The 18,763-nt window shown below is 42.2% G+C and overlaps 1 protein-coding gene across 1 annotated transcript in view; it reads right to left on the bottom strand.

The window, feature by feature from the left end:
* Window positions 1-11,014: 11,014 nt before the first annotated feature.
* The window catches only part of TM9SF3 (transmembrane 9 superfamily member 3), a 45,587-nt gene continuing 37,838 nt past the window's right edge, over window positions 11,015-18,763 (bottom strand). Inside the window, exons 10-15 of the mRNA XM_074154505.1 lie at window positions 18,506-18,645; window positions 16,842-16,910; window positions 16,601-16,747; window positions 16,086-16,169; window positions 15,900-15,976; window positions 11,015-11,655 (exon numbers count right to left, since the gene is read on the bottom strand). Of these exons, the coding sequence (XP_074010606.1) occupies window positions 11,588-11,655; window positions 15,900-15,976; window positions 16,086-16,169; window positions 16,601-16,747; window positions 16,842-16,910; window positions 18,506-18,645 (585 nt within the window). The 3' untranslated portion in view covers window positions 11,015-11,587. The remainder of the gene's footprint in view (window positions 11,656-15,899; window positions 15,977-16,085; window positions 16,170-16,600; window positions 16,748-16,841; window positions 16,911-18,505; window positions 18,646-18,763) is intronic.

Here is an 18,763-nt window from a genome sequence, read left to right as displayed (position 1 = left end):
CCAGGTTGGGAGGGACCTTTCAGATCATCAAGTCCAACCATCAACCCAACACTGACAAAAACCATCACTAAACCGTATCTCTAAGCACCATATCTGCCCATCTTTTAAATACCTCCAGGGATGGCGATTCCACCACTTCCCTGGTGAGTTGTCTCACAAGGTCCAGGTGCTCCAGGCTGGATCCAGCACACCACGGATGCTGTTCAGACAAGACGTTATGGTCCGAGGCTGCAGCAACACTTACGGGTCCCTCACCTATCCTCGTGCAGCTCCACAGACACAGCGTGAAGCAAAGACATTACAGATGGTGAGCAGAGGAGGGCTGAGGAGTGGACAAGCCCAGTGGGGGGTTCTTGGGGTGAACGTGCACACCACAATCTCCCCGTGCTCCATCAATCCTCCCTCTTCCCTTCACCAACTGTGTACTTCCAAGCTCCTGCAGCAGGATCTTCGAGCAGTGTTTCCCGTTACAGCGCCGGCTCCAAACCCTGCCTTCACTCAGGCAGATGATGGCTCACCATCAGCTGCCCATAAATTTGTCACTTCTCCTCTCCTCTACAGCAAGGAATGATACCTGAGCATAAAAAGGCACAACGTGATTCAGGCATCTCCTCAGAAGCAACACAAGCTACTGCAAAGCCTTCCTGCCTCTCCCTCCCTCCCTTTCTCCCTCCCTCCCCCATTTAATATTGGCTTCCCAGAAAAGATAAAGTCAGGAAATTAATATCCTCTCCAAACCTTCACAGAAGCCAAAAAGGCTGCATCAAACCCTGGCATGAAGACCACGGTCGAAAGCTCTGCTGATCGAACGCGCTAGAGTTTTCTACAACTGATGAGAAGCCCATGGGGTAACGACAAACATCTGGCTGGGGAGCACAGAGGAGACTCCCCTCCCATGGGAAGGGGAGGCTGGCACGGGTTGTCTGCTTTCCACCCCAGGCATCAGGTTCTCCACCCGCCTTCTGTAGCACACAGCACGGAGGAGACACAGCCCACACAGCTACCCAAGGGGAGAGGTCAAGAAAGATAAAAACCAGATGCCGTGTAAACAACTACCAGCAAAGTACAAGACATCACAGCAGGGGCACTCTAAAAATAGCGTGAGACGTTTTTGTGCACGTGATGGACGTGATCCTACCCTCTGCGCAACAAACACCCCAAGGAAAACTTCTAACACCCACGTTTTTCTGTCTAATCTGCATTTTCTGGGGGCTCTAATCAAGGTGACGGCAGTCAGGTATCCACCAACACCTCAGAAACTTTCTTGTTGTCTTTTGAGCCGTGATATGAGACAGAGCAAGTTGGCCATTTATTTCTGTGGCCCAAAGAAATGCAGCTGGTCCATGCTAACACCCAGGACCTGCATTTCACCTTTGACATAAGCAGTTCTGGCAATAGCTGAGCAGAAGACGCACAGGGTTTCCTCCACTTCATGCTTCCAAGTAGGTCTCAGAGGAGAAACCTGAAGGACGGGGGTCAGCAGGTGGGGGAGTCTGAGCCATCCATCAGGGAAGTCTCAGGCTGCTCCAGGGGTCATCACTCACAGGGTAAGCAGAAAAAACGTACATGGGAAAGGTCTCAGATTTTCTCTGGAAGAGTGAAACACCCTTTTGCTGCACCAGCCTTGGCAAAACGAGGAGAAAACAGGAATAACAAGAATACATTTCAACGGATGAGTCAAGGTTGTGACTAGGACTTAACTGCTAACGCTGGGCACCAAAACAGCTGCCTGGGCACTTGCCTTCCCAGAGGATGCTCATTCCAAACTCTCTGCCCTTCACTCCTCATGGATGGTCATCAAACTGGGGCTGTAACAGCACATCCACCTGTTGAGATCAAGCCTGGAGAACACAGGCTCCTCTTTGAACAGGAGCCCAAAATGAGTACACCAAACTCATGAAGATTTGAAATGCCGCTGACCCACCCATTGATGAGCGTCCTGCACAGAAACAATTAAAGGAATGGTAATTTTGGAAACCAGTCTAGCTCTCGAGGCCTCATGGGCAGAGAAGCAGCTTGCTGCTGCTCTCCATCTCACCATCTTAGCTTAAGATTACCAGGTGCTTTAGGTACAACTCTGGAAGATCTGAGCCGAGACCTGCACAGAGGAGAGAGGAACAGACAGTACCCCTCTTCAAATACATAAAGGAAGAATAAGCATCAGCTGCACCGAGGAAGATTTAGGTTTCAGACAAGCTTTTCTAGCAGTCAAACAAGAAAGCCCTTGAGCAGATTGCCACGAAGAACCAAGGGCATTTCCACCCCTGTAGTTTTTTTAAGAGGAATGTAGACAAACATCCACTAACAACTTTGACTTTTTTCTGCATTAGGTTGCTACTTTCTGTGACTTTGTCAGACAAAGGCAAATGGTTATTTTAAAAGGAAAGGCTGATCCCCACCTGTGCTTCAGAAGAACTCCCAACACCTGAGATAAGAGCACTAAACACACCTTTCTCTCTTCTCTCTAGAGAAGGTCCTGGCAGCGTTACTTTCTGAGGGTATGGAAAGCCGGAAAATAAAAGCTTGCAAGGGTGGGTCAACATCTTCCCTGAGCAGCATCATGGATCGGCAGAGCAAGTACTGCCTGTGTCAGCAGCGTGGAGATTTGGGATGTCATCCACCAAGGACAGTCTTTGGACCACACGGAAACTCTTTGCTAACCCCCTTCCAGGGTGGCACCTTATGCTGGGAGCCCAACCTCTCCTGAACGTATAAGCTCTATTATATGCATGGATGGGCACACAAGAGAAAATCCCACAGATCTGAAGAAGAAAGGAGCAAAATAAATTGTGGTTCCTTAATTGTGCAATTAGAACGAGCCTGTGAGGGAGTTCAGAGTCTATTACTATTATCCACACGTGAACAGAAAAGTTCCCCTGCTACAGCAGACTCTTTCTGGATGTCCATTCCCTGACACGAGAGCTTCTCGACCCTTCTAGAAATGGCTCTCGGTAACAAACACGGCATTTTGCAACCGGCAGCCGAAGCGGCGCACGCAGAGTAACGACAGCTTCTCAGGGTTTGGAAGACCAGCTCGTATCATCTTGATTGGCAGGTGCCTCATCAGTGCAAATAAGGAAGATAAAAAGCCCTGGGAAATTATCTTTTTCAACTGAGCTGGTAAGAGAGTCAGTGAAGTTTCACACCGGCAGCGCAACCCGTGACACCAACGGTTAACTATCTGCAAACAAAAGGAGCTATATCCATCACTGTCAAAGGCAGCCTTTTCCTTTGCAGAATCCCCCTTCTGCCCAACAAACAAAATCCACAGTCTTTCCAAGCCTTGCTGAGCAGGAACGCGCACGGCGCTGAGCAGCATCCGTGAGCAAAGCTACGTGGGAGCTACTTAGCGCTGATGGAATATCCCTGCACACAACATGTCCCGGGGCCAAAACATACGTACAGGTTTGATAGTTTTTTCCACAAGACCTGCTTCTTCTCTCTTGACAACGCTTGGGTCCATCAAATCTTCCAGCAAAGCGACTGAGGCACCCCCCTCCTTGGATCCTGTCCCACTGCTGACTCCTCAGCTCTCTCTGGGCTTACAAGCAGAGATCTCCTTTCCTGCTCTTAGCTCCCTGAACACGGAAAGGTATTTCTTCCTCCATGTACATCACCATTACAAAAGCAGATGGAGCCCTGGACAGCTGGAGCACATCTCTCAGCCCAAAGCATTCTCCTTCCTCTTCCCCCCGCATTTCCCATCCCCCTGACTTCTGCTTATTTCATTGCTTCCTTGTTGGTGGGAACCAGCCCCTGCTGCAGGTGTAACCCCATGTGCTGAGCATCCCTTCCTATGGGAACCACCGGGCGCTCTGCAGAGCCATCGCCATCCCTCTTCTTCACCACACACCGTCATTTACTCCGTTAGCACCATCATGGGCTTCCCACCCTTCCCCATCTCCCCTTGCCCATTTCCTCCATCTGGTTTTAGCCATCAGTCCGTTGCTCTTGACTCCCCTCATCACTCCTAGAGCTGACCCCTCTTAGGGACATCCTTTCTCCACCAGCTTGACCACTGTCATTGACAAATCCAGGCAAAAAAAACCTTAATATCGATCCCCGCTTTCTCTTCCATCTCTCATTTTAGCCTCTCCTGCAGTAAAGCTGGGGGCGGGTCCTTCATTTTTATCAATTTTATTGCGCTGCCACCCAGAAAATACCTCACTTACGGTGAAATGATTCAGTGCCCAAAAGGAATTTGTAGAGGCGCTGACACGTACGTGCTTAAACGTGTTCCGGGGCTCTGAAACGCGCTGTAGAGGGCTCACTGGTCACAGCCACGCGGGCATTAACCACTCAACACACATTTAACAACGTAGCCCTGCTATACGCAAGCAGCGACGCTTCGGGAAGCCAGGAATAAGCAACCGACGGTTGGAAAATTCCTTTTTGTTCAGTCGAGTAGGAGCAGACAGGATTTTAAGTCATCCCACCTCAAAAAAACCACCAAACGTTTTTCCCCACCATTTCTGCAATCCTTAAAGTTTGTGAGGAAAAACGAGCTATTTCTGGGGTATTTTTGAGGTGTAGTCAGAGAGAAGCCGTTGCGGGGGGCAGGAGGAGGAATCTGTCTTAGCTGAAAGTATGAACTTCGGCTTGACCACTGGCTCCCAAACCGAGACACGTGAAAGCGAGTGTTTCATGAATTCACTAGAAAATCTGTTTTCAGGGTTCACGCGGGAGTCGGTTGTGCTCGGAAAGCATCACGTAAAGCTGGTTGTTGTGGTGATCTCTGCCGCAGGGTTAAGCGGGGCCGGGGGGGGGGGGGGGGGCATGGGAACACCTTTGGAAAATCATGTCTCGAGCTCAAAATTCTGAACAGTGAATCCTTTGGTCCTTCCGAAGAATTTTTTGCCATAGGAAAAAAAAAAAAATGTCTTAAATAATTTTTTTTTCTCTTTCCCCCAAAGGGATGGATGTGGGAAAGTGAAAACATTTCTCCCAGCCTCTGCTATGAGACAAATTTGGGATAGTTGCATTTACCCGTTTCTCCACCGGCACCCTTTAGAGAGGCTGGAAGCACACGCTGCCAGAGTTCAGGCCGTTTCACAACGGCGGGTAGAAGTTAATGAATCTGTCAAACCAGCAGAGACACTGCTTCATGGAAAATTACCTTGGAGAAGTTTCCCAATTACAGGATTTCTGTACATAGATTTATCTGTAGTGACATCTTCACCCAAACCGCACACCTGGCTACGGCAGGTATTTCCCTTCGTTAGGTGAGCGATACTTGAAATTAGGGTCATCTTACATCTCACTCTTTAGATCACCAAAACCAGGAACAGCAATTTCCTTTTTCTTTATATATTTCACCATACACATCATTAAAAAAAGTGGTACGTTTCAGATTCAGACAAAAGTGGGCGTTTGATCACTTTCTGATAGAGAGATAAACAGAGGAAAAAAAAATTATCAACAAAAATCAGCTTTCAGCCAAGCAATTCAAATTACTAACAAATGATTCTGCGGAGTCCAAATGCAGAACTTAAGTAACCGAACAGCATCTCTTCAACATTTTATCAAAAAAGCCTCCAGTTCTTGCAGGTAAACGGGTGTCTGTCTCTGGAAAACCACCAGATCTCTTTTTAAAATGAACAGCGAGTAACACTCGCTAATTCACCTGCCAACTCCTGGCCAGGCATTAGAAAGGAAATGAGAAAATTTCCATCCCATTCCTGCAGCTACTCCTCTCTAGCGGAGCAAGAAAAGCCCGACGCTGAGAACATAATCCAAGGGTAGGATATGCCATTTTTCTCAGCGCAATAAAGCAATACAGCTAAACCAAGACTACAGTAATTGAGAATGAAAAAAAAAAAACAGCATAAAATGAAGTCAAAAGGGAGCATTACATCTATAGCAGCCCAGAAAACCACCACGTCTTCTCCAGTGCTTTAGTACATCACGCAACTCCCAAATTTCTGAGACAAACCTCCGGGAAATGAGGACGAGCAGCCCCAGAAGATTCCTCAAATTAAGTTTGAACGTGCGACGTTCCCAGCCGTGTTTGGAAGCTTCTTAGAAAAAGTTAACTACGGCTCTCGAAACTTGTCAGAAACCAAGTAAAAGCTTGCGACGCACAGCCCTCGGGGAAAAAAAAAAATACTCCCAGTGTGGTGCCCAACAGTAGCGTGTTTTTCTGCATTCAGCAGCTTGTTAGACAGAACTATCAGAGACTGGACTTTCTGGCCCAGACCCAGCACAGCATTTCACATTTCTAGGGCTTAAGTCTACGCTTTGGTGAACCGGAATCTATGAAGGCACCTACTGCATCATATTTAGATTAGATTAGATATGAGGAAGAAATTCTTTCCTATGATGGTGGTGAGACACTAGAACAGGTTGCCCAGAGAAGCTGTGGATGCCCCATCCCTGGAGGGGTTCAAGACCAGGCTGGATGGGGCTTTGAGCAACCTGGTCTGGTGGGAGGTGTCCCTGCCCATGGCAGGGGGGTTGGAACTCGATGGTCTCTAAGGTCCCTTCCAACCCAAACCATTCTATGATACTATGATTCTATATAGGAAAGCATGTCCCTCAATATTAGAAGAGTTTATTTCTAAGTTAAGATTGTTTTGTAGTAGGAACTCCCTCTTCCCCCCCAAAAAGTAACAGTTCTATAGAATTAAGTATTTTGTTTATCGCATGTGAACTCCCAATTCTAAAAATGGATGTATTTTCTGGAATGCTGTAGTCACGCAATGCCAGCTGAAGAACAAGTATGAACTCGAACAGTTTTCTGTTTTGGAACGCTCCAAGCCCAAGGTCTTGAAGGAGATCCTCTGCCTAGAATGTAAGGAAAACTCCTATGGGTTTGTTAAAACGAAGGCTCAGCATGGTAGAACCTCCAGAGATACTTGACATATTGCTCTGTATTGCATTTCTAGGGGCTGGCGAGAAAATGGACCTCTCAACATGCCAAAACCACTTGTAACAACAGCATCCCCTTTGCTCCTGCCAGCTGAACCCTTCAGGATATCACAAGACCCTTGCACCATGGCCAATGCACCGATGAAAGCAAAAGGACCATAACCCATACGGGGCTGGGGGTGAGCGATACCCTGACTGCTGATTTTTTTTTTTGTTTGTTTTTTTGTTTGTTTGTTTTGGTTTTTTTTTAAAACAGGTTAGTCCACCAGAAAAAACAACCCTTTTCTTATCCATTATCCCAGGTGCGTTTCTGCCCTTTAAAGTGATTCTCTCTGAGAACTGCTTGAATTTACCAGAACTGCACAAAGTCTTCCAGATTGATGGGTTCTCCCTTTTTTTTTTTTTTTTTTTGTTTGGTTCCACATGCTATAACCCAAGAATTGAAGAAAAATTTGTGAACCACGTAACTAGTCATAAAAGCAAATAGTGAAACAGCCCCTTCCCCCAACTGGAAAAGCACCTCCTGGATAAAACTGCAAGACACGAAGAACTACTTGCAGGTGGCCCCTCAGAATATTAGGAGAATTTTCCCACTGAAGCCATTTAGCCAAAAGCAAACGTTCTTTGCAAGGTTCACTTCTGTACTTTTGCCTTTGGAAAACAAATGGCATCAAAATTTGGGTTTTTCTTGAGAAAATGTTCTCCTGAAGAACGCAAGCCATGCATGCGCTGCTTCAAAATTTGGAAATGTGGGTTTCTTCCAACAGAGGTCCAACAGTGGTGGAGTGATTTGTGACTTCAGTGCTGACCCTGGTAAGAGGTGATTTATTTTAATCTGCTGGCTCTCCTGGGATCAAAAAAAAAAATATCTGGGAAATAAACCTACAGGACCAACTGACTCTTAATAAATGAACCACAATCTGCACAATTAAGGATTAATTCAAGGTAAGAGGACCCCTCAACTCCAGCTCCAACCACTCAAGTTTACTTGCCTGCAGTCCATGGACTAGGTAGGAGGCTTGGGGTTTTTTTTCCCTAAGCTTATGCTTTTCGGCCACATTCTGGTGGAGAAATTGCTGACGCAGCTCCCAGTTAGACAATTTCGCTGTCTTCAGTGAAACTGCCAACGTCTACTTCATTGGGCAAATTTGGCTGGATCTGGTGATGCTGAAGCAAGAGTAAAACATTAACTTTCTGTAGTAATGACAGTGATAAGAAGATGCTATTAATTTTACCCAGTTTTAGCACCAAAAGCGTTAAAATTCAACAGTATTAGGTTTTGGGGGAATTTTAGTTGGGTTTTTTTTTTTTGCTTGGTTGTTTTCTTGTTTAAGCTGGAACTTGTTAAAGAAACACACCTAGACTATCGTACCAAAACCAATTTAATTGTGTGCCCTTTACACGCTTCTGAATGTCATTCTGGAGAGCAATTAATAGACACTGTGGCTTCAAAACATTCAGACATCAGAAAAAAAAAAAAAAAAGTAGTATAATGTAATGTTTATTTGCAGTCTCCACTATCTCCAGTCCAGCGTTCACCCACTTTCCATACCTGAAGTACCAGAGGTGCCTTCTATAGGCACTCTGCCTCAAATACAATTGTAAATCTTTTCAGTTATCTAAAGCATTCGATCAAGATTGGTTATTGCTACACAACTATTTCCTCAATTCTCTGCACCAGAAGTGGGAAGAGAAGCACCGAGCGGCCAACTGAAGAGTCATCCATAAAGCTTCCATTCAAGAACCAGAAACTCCTAAAAAACAACCATAGGAAGAAGAGTGTTGGCTGTAAGATCTTTATTTCTTCCATAAAAGAGGAAGGACTACATCGTCTAAGCAGAGAGCTTCCAAATTCTAGTAAGCAAGATGGTTCGAGCTATATCCACAGATTTTTTTGGGAGGCAAATGAACAGCCTTGCCCCAACCACCATAATGACAAGCTGTTGGAAACCGGTCACATTTCGCACCCCTTCAGAAACCAAAAGGAAAGGGGGAAAACAAAGCAAACGCCCCCACTTACGCATGTGCTAGGGCAGAAGTATAAAAACATGAATAAAAACGTCAATTATTGGAACACGGTACTTCTCCAGAGGAACGTGCTTGCAGAAACAAAAGCGATGCCTGTGCAGTGTCTTTTCAATGTCACTTTAAGAGCTATACGGTCCTATCTGGATATGCAAAAAAAAAAAAAAAAGCTAATAATGCCAAAGGAGAGGGAAAGCAAGTAGGCAGCCCACCGCGCTGTGGCATTAAAATATGATTAAATGAAATTCACAAACGGTTTGGTGACATTTCTGATGGACTAATCACATAGCAGTGTCCTAAACAGAGAAACAGAGCCATTAGCAAAATATTCCCTTTAAAAAAAAAAAAACAACTTATATCTCGGCGGAGTACTTAAATGTGTTTACTGGGTGGAGATTACGGCTTCTCGCTTCAGATTTCAAAGAACATAGATGAAAAGAAGGCTTCTCCCACTAGCGAGAATTCACACAAAACCCATTTTTTGCTTTAAGTCTCCACGTTTTGGAACACAGGAAAACTAACTATTGACCTGGTTTATAAGCTCATCTCAAAATCAGCCTGTACTTCAAAAAAACAACCAAAAAAACCCAACTTCTCTTCTGTTCAACGGCAGTGTTCAGGTACAGACACCAACCATTCACATGAAGCAAAACTTAATTATTTCCTGACTGATTGGTTAAAACTGGCCGGGGAAATCAGAGGTGAAAGCTCAAAAATCCTTTTCAGAAGCTCTGGACAGTGGGATGCACTGCTCGTCACTGTCACCTCTCAGTTCAGTTCCCCCAAAGGCTGTTTCTCCTCATGGCTACTGCATCATCAGTACTTTTTAGAGAGATACATGCAGTATGAATCAATACAAATACTCTCCTTATTTTTTATTTTTTTTTTAAATTCAGGAAATTGCCTTCTCCATGGCAGGCGCTCTATTTCAGACAGCCACATTGATGAAAACATCCCTAAGCTGGCACATGCCTAAAAAAATAAAACCCAACCAAATCAAGCCGACTGGCTCTCAAATCCCTCACAAACACATTCAGCGTATTTCTAGCTAAACACAGCGCATCATTAACAGTCAGCTTAGAAAGATTTAACCTTTATTTGCCCATTTATTTCAGTCCGCGCTCACCCCCACCTTTCTCAGTACACTCGCTGAATCACAAATCAAGATTTCTCCACAAAGAGTTCAGCCAAGAAGCATCTTTTTGGGCTGGTCATCCACTTTGGAGCTGTATCGTACAATACAGTCGTAAGCAAATTCTAAATTCAAAGCATGGGGTTTGGGGATTTGAAAACCAGAGGAATATGGTGTACAGAAACTGGGCGTTCAGCAATATTGCCCTTTCAAACATTTTTCAACTGCAAACTCATCTATTTTCACAATCGGAACATTTTTTGTTTTTGTCTGAAAAGTTTATTTTAGTTTTCTGAACACTCTAAAGCAACTGTGCTTTTGATGTTACACAAGTGTCCAGAGAGGATTAACAAAAATTAAAATGTTCTAAATTACAAATTTAATTCCTGTAAGAGCTTGAGAAAGGAAATAGAACAGAAAAGCATGACATACACACATTGTGAAGAAACCCCAACTTTTCATGCAATGGCAGGCAAGATGGAAAAAGCCACCCAAATTCACACATTTTTACACCGAATCATCAGAAAAGTACTCTGTAGTAAATCTGTACATCCAAATACATTTGGGATCTACACCTAAGTTACATTATTTAATGTTATATACACTTATTACCCCTCGTATAATGTCTAAAGGAAAATCTTCATTCAAACCCAAACAAAAAAAAATAAAAATAATGCAAGACTAACTTGGAAAAAAAGGAGAATCACTTTAGACATTCAGTTAAAATGTTGGTTTTGTTTTAATCTAGACCTCAAGGTGTTTATTAAAAAACAAACAATCCTCTTCATTTAACATTTTGCTTTCTAACTGTACAGTAAATTGCATTGCAGAGAACGAATCCCGTCTTCAGACTGTATTTTCTTTGGATGGATTTAAGATGTAGCTGGATATTACTTTAAAGATAAATAAAGGGAAGTTGGTCCAACTAGAACAATAGCTGATATATTACATGCATATGGGTTTTTTATATTTTTTTTTAAATTATTTTTTAAACAAATGAGTGTAGGGTATAGTTGATATCGCAAATAAACCAAAAAGCACCTGGAGTCAAAATATAAAACATACCTCCTATCCTGGCAATGGCAGTAAAAATCAGAAGAGTAATCTTTCTGGAACGCCATTTTTACATAATTTAGAAATGTTAAGTACCAGGAAGACTACTAATCAAGTAGTTTTAGCAGCCAAGTTTCCCTCTTTTTATTGAATGGAACAAATGCTTTAAATAAACCGTTTGTCCTCTTCACTGAAGAGAGCTAGTCTATTCATCTTTAATGAGCTAGGTTTTTTGTATTTTGTTGGTTTTTTTTTTTTTTTTGGGAAGATTAGCCACGTACTGTAGTAATGCCTACTGCATATAATCCAAGCATTTGCTGTGAACAGTTGGAGAAAGCAGTCAGTAAGAACCTAGGATCAATGAAATAGATGTTACTTTTAAGCCATCCACAAAATGGAGACCCATATAGTGCCCAGTGTTGAAACCCAAATCTCTTCTCTCGCTTTTTGTTGTGCAAGTTCATCCCCAAGAAAACAGAAACTGATCCATAGTTCAATTTTCTTATTTCCTTAGTCAATTTTCACATTAGTGTAGATTTTACGAACAAAGGCACTTGTTCCCATGTAACCAATAGCTCCTGCAAAATAAACCAAGAAATATTGAATACGTTAGAGAGGTGAGCACCAAAAATAAGCCAGCTATATAAAACACGCACACTTAAACAGAGGGTCACATAAAGCACGCACTTTGCACACGGAAAATTACCTGCAATACTTGTTCTCAAACTCTAATTATCCACGCTCCCAGTGAATGTCTGGCAAGAACTCCCCCAGTCTAGCAATCTAAATCCATTAAGCCATCTTACCAAGAGGCCATGCTCACTTGGCCTCGATAAATATAGCAGCCCCCCCACTGCTGCCAATAACCGGGGCCCTTTTCCTGAACAGAGGGTAAAAAACATACAATCACCCACTCTGCAGGGAAGGTGGATGGGAGGGCGGGTTTTTATTAGAAGTTACATGCCTTCTGGATGAGTGTTTTATTGGCAGATGGCTTTTTCCTTCCCACAAGGCACAAATAATAATAGATCCCCATCCCAGGAGTCTTAAACTCCAAGGAGGTCCGTACAAAGAGATTAAACTAGTAGCAGTTAGTAGTTAAAGGAAATTGCAACCTGTGGTTTTTAAATTAGTAAGAGTCATGAGCAGAGTATGCATTGTCACAGCAGTAATAAAAGAACGGGTCACTGGGGTTTTGATAGGGGCAACAGTTTATGCTAAACCCAAAATACTGCAGGACTAAGAACAGCTAGAAAATGGAAAGAAATGAGCTGGGCCAAGACTTCTTCTGAGAAAGAGGTTCAGCAACACCTGGTCAAACCCAGAGCCTTGGGTTTGCCAGGCCCAATAAACGCTGTTGTCTTAGGATATCCGCAGGGAATAACCCCTCAGTGTTTCTCCTTCATCTCTTCTGAGCAAAATGAGAGTAAATAGTCGCTTTGGCTAACTCTCAGGTCAGAAGTGAATTTGAAAAATCAAGCAAGAATTAGAGAGAACTGCTGCCAGACTGCCCGAATAACACATCATAAAATATGGGGAGAAAAGGATAGAGAAGTGAGGACCTACAACTCAGTAAAGATAAGAGAACTCCTAACATCAAACACTTGGATGCTCAATAAAGGACTGAGGACTCTAAACAGATATTTTTGCTTCCCTGAAGCAATAAAGAAAAGCCCAGAACAAAGCATGAGACAACATTTTCAGTGATCTGGTACGCACCAGACTTGCATAAGATGCGTTAAACACAAAAGCCTAACCAATGCTAAAAAAAATTTCTGCCAAAACTTCATTTTTCAATAAAAATATTAAATTTTCTTTGCCTTTAGAGTTTAAGGCCATGCAGACCTGTAGCTAGCATTGCTGACCGCAGATATATTCAGAACCTGAAGAATTCTTTAAACCCTGGGGCCTGCTCAGATAATTCATAAGGTCCGCCATTAAACTTACACAGAATTTTGGGTTTCAGACCCCTAAAAGCCCAACATTGGTATCTAATCAGGAAATCTGCACAAGGCAAACCTGATGCACCGTTCCAATGCTACCAGAGTAGTAAAGAGCTCATGGAGTCAGCCTCTGTGTTGCACAGCATTTTCAAGCTGCATAAACACAATGACAACCATCCTACTGGCCAGCAAAGGAGGGATTTGTATTGCAAACTTGGACAAAGTAGAGTTTGAATAAAAGAAATACAGCACATGCGAGATCAGGTTGTTCTTGCAAGCGATAAGTGTGCTGAGGACGCAGCAGAGGTCGGGCAGTTGGAGGAGACACCCATAGAGCGTTATGAGAGACCCAAGCACGGGCTGTGCAGAGGAGGTGACGGGAGCTTGGAGTCATACGGGACCACGTGCAGGTTCTTCTGTAGCCTGAAGAAACTCGTCTACTCTCTTATGCAGCAAAAGGACAAAATAACTGCACTGGACTCCTGTTTTAAGAGTCATCATGTTTTGCCTGTTAAAGCAGACACTGCCAACACATCCAACGCCCATTTTAGTTGCCAAACTCAGCTACATTCCAGAACTGGTTCTTTGAGGGTTTTCTCTAGCGATGCGATGCCAGATATCAGAGATTTGGGAGAACAAAGCACTAATTGTGTTTCATTTGGGATCTAGAGAATGTGTGCATGAGATGGAAGTGAGGGGGAGGAGCAGAGAGTAGCAGTCACATGAGACCACAAGCTCTCAACCCCATAAACAAATCAGAACCTATTCTGAATCACAGGAGCCTTGCCCATGCAGGCCACTAATGGCCAATACTCAAGGCAGGGGTTAAGCCTCAAGGCTACTTCACAGCCATTGAATAAAACATGGCGTGGGGAGGGGGAAACCCTAGACAATGACAGCTAAAGAATGTCCTCCTGAAACAAATGCAGGACAGTCTGCTCATTTGAATAAAAAAATCCGTAATAAAGGGAATGATTTTATTTATTTATTATAAATACCATCTGATAAGATGTTTAACTTGGTTATGGCCTATGTAGGTTTAGCAGAAACAGACCGCAAGCATATTTCAGCAGAACAACAAGCTTTTAAATAAAGAGAAAAATCCAAATAGCGAGGAAGAGCAACCACAAAACAGAAAATTATTAATTCCCATTTATTACTTCAAGCCAATTAACACTTACTATACTTGTGACTTTGTAAGCACAGATTTTTTTTTTTTAAAAAGCCCTTCAATCATACTTATTTATCTGGATGCTCAAGTGTGGTATTGCAAGAGGCCTTTCTATGCTACCCACCTCCTAAGCCATCCACTGAGTTGCAGAATAAGCTTTATTCTTTTCTGTCACTAAGAGGGAAGCACGAGGAGCTCAAAAGGTTTGGAAGTTCTCATGGGCTCCCTACTGTCCCGTCCCAGAACTGAGATGCTCTGCAGAAGGCAGCAGACTTTGTGGATCAAAGCATCCCTCTACGTGTGGGATTTGAGTTCACTGGGCATTGTCAGGGGCACTAAAACCAGAGTTGGATGACACAAACCTCCAGAGAGTTTCCCTGTGGCTTCCTTGGATCCTAAACTCCTTCATCTCACATCCAACTGTGTGATACCAAAGACGCCCATTCGTGTGAGCCTCCAAAGCACAGCTCCACACACTTTTCACGGGAGACGTACAGTCGGTAGCATGCACACTGCACAATTCTCTAACACAAATGTCTTTGTTAGACCTCAATGGCAGCAAGTTCCCCAGACAAATGCTTTTTGACAGAAGAATTTTTGTGGGATTTTTTTTTCCCTTCCCTCCGCATGCTGAAAATGGTAGTTCTCAGTAAAAAGGAATCTCACAGCTTCTCTTCCAACACACTTAAAAAAAAAAAAATCTCAATAGACCTGTGGAAATAAACTTTAATTTGTTAAAGTATTTCCTGATTTTGAATAAATTTGGATTTTACTCTAATATTCCATCAAGTAGTGTCCTACCATGATAAGAAAGCATTCGACAATCTTCCTTTTCCATGTTTTAAAAAACATTTTAATTACAGAAACTGGTGGGCAAGCTTGGCTTCTGCATCATAGACGTTTTAATCAATACCAGTCTGAGCACTCTAAAAAGAATAGATTAGAGCTGAAAGTATAAGCCTATTAAGGAAAAAAAAAAAAAAAATGGCTGCAAGACTACCAGAACAGCAGGGAAGTCTTGTAGTGTGCCAAGAACCTGATGAAGCAAGATTAGATTGTATGAGAGAAAAAGGGAACAGGTATTCAGCAGTTAAAGAGATGATTCCCCCCACTTTTTATAAAACGTTGTGAAATTACCAACCCTCTTGTAACATAAAGAAATGTATACTTTACAGAAAATAAGTTGCTCTAAGACATCGTGTGTCTCAAATACCTAACTCAAAGAAATCCTTCCACTAGAATCTATAGGACTATTCATCTACTACTAATGAAAAGGAAAGTATTCAATAAGGAGCACACATAAAAAGCAAACAACATCATAGGAAAGTGCAAAAGAACCAAGTAGCACTTCCTGAAAGTCATAAAGCAAAGGATAAAAATAAAGCTAAGAGGTGAACAAGTATATTTGACTTTATTAGATTACTTCCATGCCGAGAACTGTCTTTTAAGCTCACCCTGAGGGTGAAATATTCTGCACAGTACATAAATTATCTTCCTATCAGAAGACACAATCCACGGAAACTCCTATATTAGGTAGGAACCAAGTATAAGCAGAGAAGTCTAAGATTCTTTTTAAAGACTTTAAGCTTTTTCGAGCACACCTTGCAAACATACACACTCCACCACCAAAACAACAGAGCTACAATCAGAAACATGACAGTCTGAAAAATTCTGATAGAAAACTGTCAATTGAACATTTGAAACTTACCACACATTATTCCCAAAGCTGTGCTAAATACTGCCATATAACCAAAGTAAAATGATGTTTGAAACAAGCCATACATCCTGAAAAAGAAAAATAAGAATTTATGCTAGGTACTTTCCCCCGGTTTTCTCAACAAACTTATTTGGCAATACAGTAATCTGATATTCAAGCAAGAAAACTATTACTTACTTTGTCTTGAAAAAGTAGTAGTAAAAGGAGTACATGTAAACATAAATCGCAGTTGAAGCCGCAGAAAGAAAGCTTGTCCATTGCCTGAAAGTAAACACACATGAACATTATGTATCGAACCAAAAGGCTTCCCAAGAAGATGCAACAATGCGCTAAAATCTTAACCTGAAAATACAACATACTGATTCTACAGACGTATTTAACAAAATCTACGCGTTGTCTGCTGTAAGTAACAAAAGCTTCTACGGCAACAGCTACCGCTGAGACCAAGTGATGATGCTTCTTCATATTCTTGTGTGCCTTAGCATGTTATTTTTTTATACATATATACACGCACACACAGATGCTCATACACACACAAAGCTCCTCTACACAAAGGATCCAAGAACTGCATTTATTCCCTACAGATAAAATCTGGACATGGAACACTGGAAAGACCCATCTAGACTGAAGAACATTACATTTCTCTAAAACTCTCACAACCTGCTTAATTCTGCAAATAATGCAATACTTACCACCTGTAATCCTCTGCGTTGAGCAGGAAATACGTACAAACGATAGTCACACAAACTGTCACAATGCAGAGGATAACCAGAACCAACATCATAAAGCCATAAACATAGTAGATCTTGTAAGCCCAGAATGAAGTAAAAATGAAATACCTGAAGAGAGTAAACAAAATATGCAGATGATATTGTGACTGAATTTAAATTACCATACTTTTTAATCACATCGACAAATAGCTGACGTACTCACATTTCAATAAAAATTGATCCAAAAGGGAGGATTCCACCTAGGCAAACAATAACAGCTGGTTCCATGAACCTGAAAGATATTAAGATTAGTTTAGGGACAATTTTAATCTTTCATTTACAAACATATTAAGACATATAACCAGATAATTAACATAGCTTGGAGAATTATTTAAAAAGCTTGCTAACAGAACATTTCTGTCTCATACCAGCATATAGGAAAGAAGATTCCCCCCAAGATGTCATGTGTATGGATAGAAGGAGGAGTTCTTACTGGGGAAAGCCGAAACAAAACGTAAGTCTTGTGCCTATCGCCTACAGGCACGACATTAGGCATCTAACCAGCCTTAAAGGTTAGAATTTTAAAGAAAGAATCTCTCTTGCCCAAAAAGGGCCTAAGCAATCAAGGCCCATAACATCCATTAGGCTTGAATGAAGTGAAAACTCAAAGCTGTCGGTGGCTTCAAATACAGCAAAAAGCACAAAGAAAATTTTGCAGGGTAACAGTTATAAAATTAAGAAGCAGTGCTTATTTTTTAATGCTATACTGAATCATGAGCCTATGGCCAAAAATGAATACTCAGCTACCTGTAGATGATACTGTCACTGACTAAAGGTGACCTCTGTGTAGTACTTGCAATCATGCTGAATCTAGCTAGTAACCAGTGATTTAATTTGCAGCTTCTTTTATTATTTATAGGGAGACTCGTCTAAGTTGACGGTGTGCAATTTCATCAGCTTCAGGAGAAGTATCTTATTTCTTTTTATCTGTCATGCTGATCCAGAAAAATCCATCAGATTCCCAAGATACGGGTCACAATATAAATCAAATCCCAGCATCTGAGCTGCACAACTCGGCACTAACAAGAGATTAAGTGTGTGGCACTTCCTGGATATCGTGGGCGTACACGTTTCAGCGTCCCCTTCACTTGGTCTGTTCTATTCCTCTGAACAGGCAAAGCAAGAAAAAGCTATTAAAAACACCCTTTGAGGATTTTTTCATTTCCATAGCTTGCTGCTTCCATCTCAGAATTAAATTAATAGGAAAAAGTGACCGCATTCATGATTTTCCAAAAACTTAAGTCTACTTTTGAGACCAGGCACCCACCCCTTTATATTCACTTCAAAAATAATAACGGCTTATTCGCAATTCAAACCATATACCTGGAGTATTTTAGGCTCTGTGCCCTCAACGAAAGTGCAGAACTGGGAACAGCATTGCAAGCTTCTCCCCACCATCACCCTGCAAATACGTCTCGGCTCGTACACGGAGACCATTAAACAGAACAGTTCTGCCTCCAAGGCACATTCAACCCTAAATCTCTAAGGGGCATTAACCAAAGAGGAAAGGTTTCATTTCAAGATACCCATCAAGAATTGGGTTGGGACCATCCTTTTTACATAAGAGACTGAAAAGCATTTCAGGCCAAATGTGAATCAGTGATCCAGGATGGTAAAATTCGCTACAGCTGTTAACCATTAAATGCACTTGGTGTTTTTATTCAACAGAAAAATCCTATTAAGGAAATGTCAGCAGAGGTGTTCTAGACACAAGCCAATTGAAATTAAAAAAGGTATCCTAGAAAAACTTTTAATGATCACATCTGAAAAGCCATTCTAAATGTACTGAAGTGAATACATCTAGTTAATGTGGATGCTTCTCTTTACCATTTTTTCTCTGGGATGGGACGAGGCACTGCATTGACACGACATGGAAAATTAGGCTGTCCTGACAGATTTCGGCCAAGAATCGTACCAACAAGATTCAGTGGAAGAATGACAAAGAAACAAATACAGCACACTGCCACCTGTAAGCAAAAAATAAAACAATAATTAGAAAAACCCCACAGGTTTAAGATGACAAAAGAAGATAACCAACCCATTCCGTATATATAAGTCCTTAGTAGTCGTTGCTGTAGAATCATA

The sequence above is a fragment of the Numenius arquata genome, chromosome 10 (genome assembly GCF_964106895.1).
Source record: "Numenius arquata chromosome 10, bNumArq3.hap1.1, whole genome shotgun sequence".
NCBI classification, from domain to species: domain Eukaryota; kingdom Metazoa; phylum Chordata; class Aves; order Charadriiformes; family Scolopacidae; genus Numenius; species Numenius arquata.
This window is presented reverse-complemented; position numbering and strand designations above follow the sequence as displayed.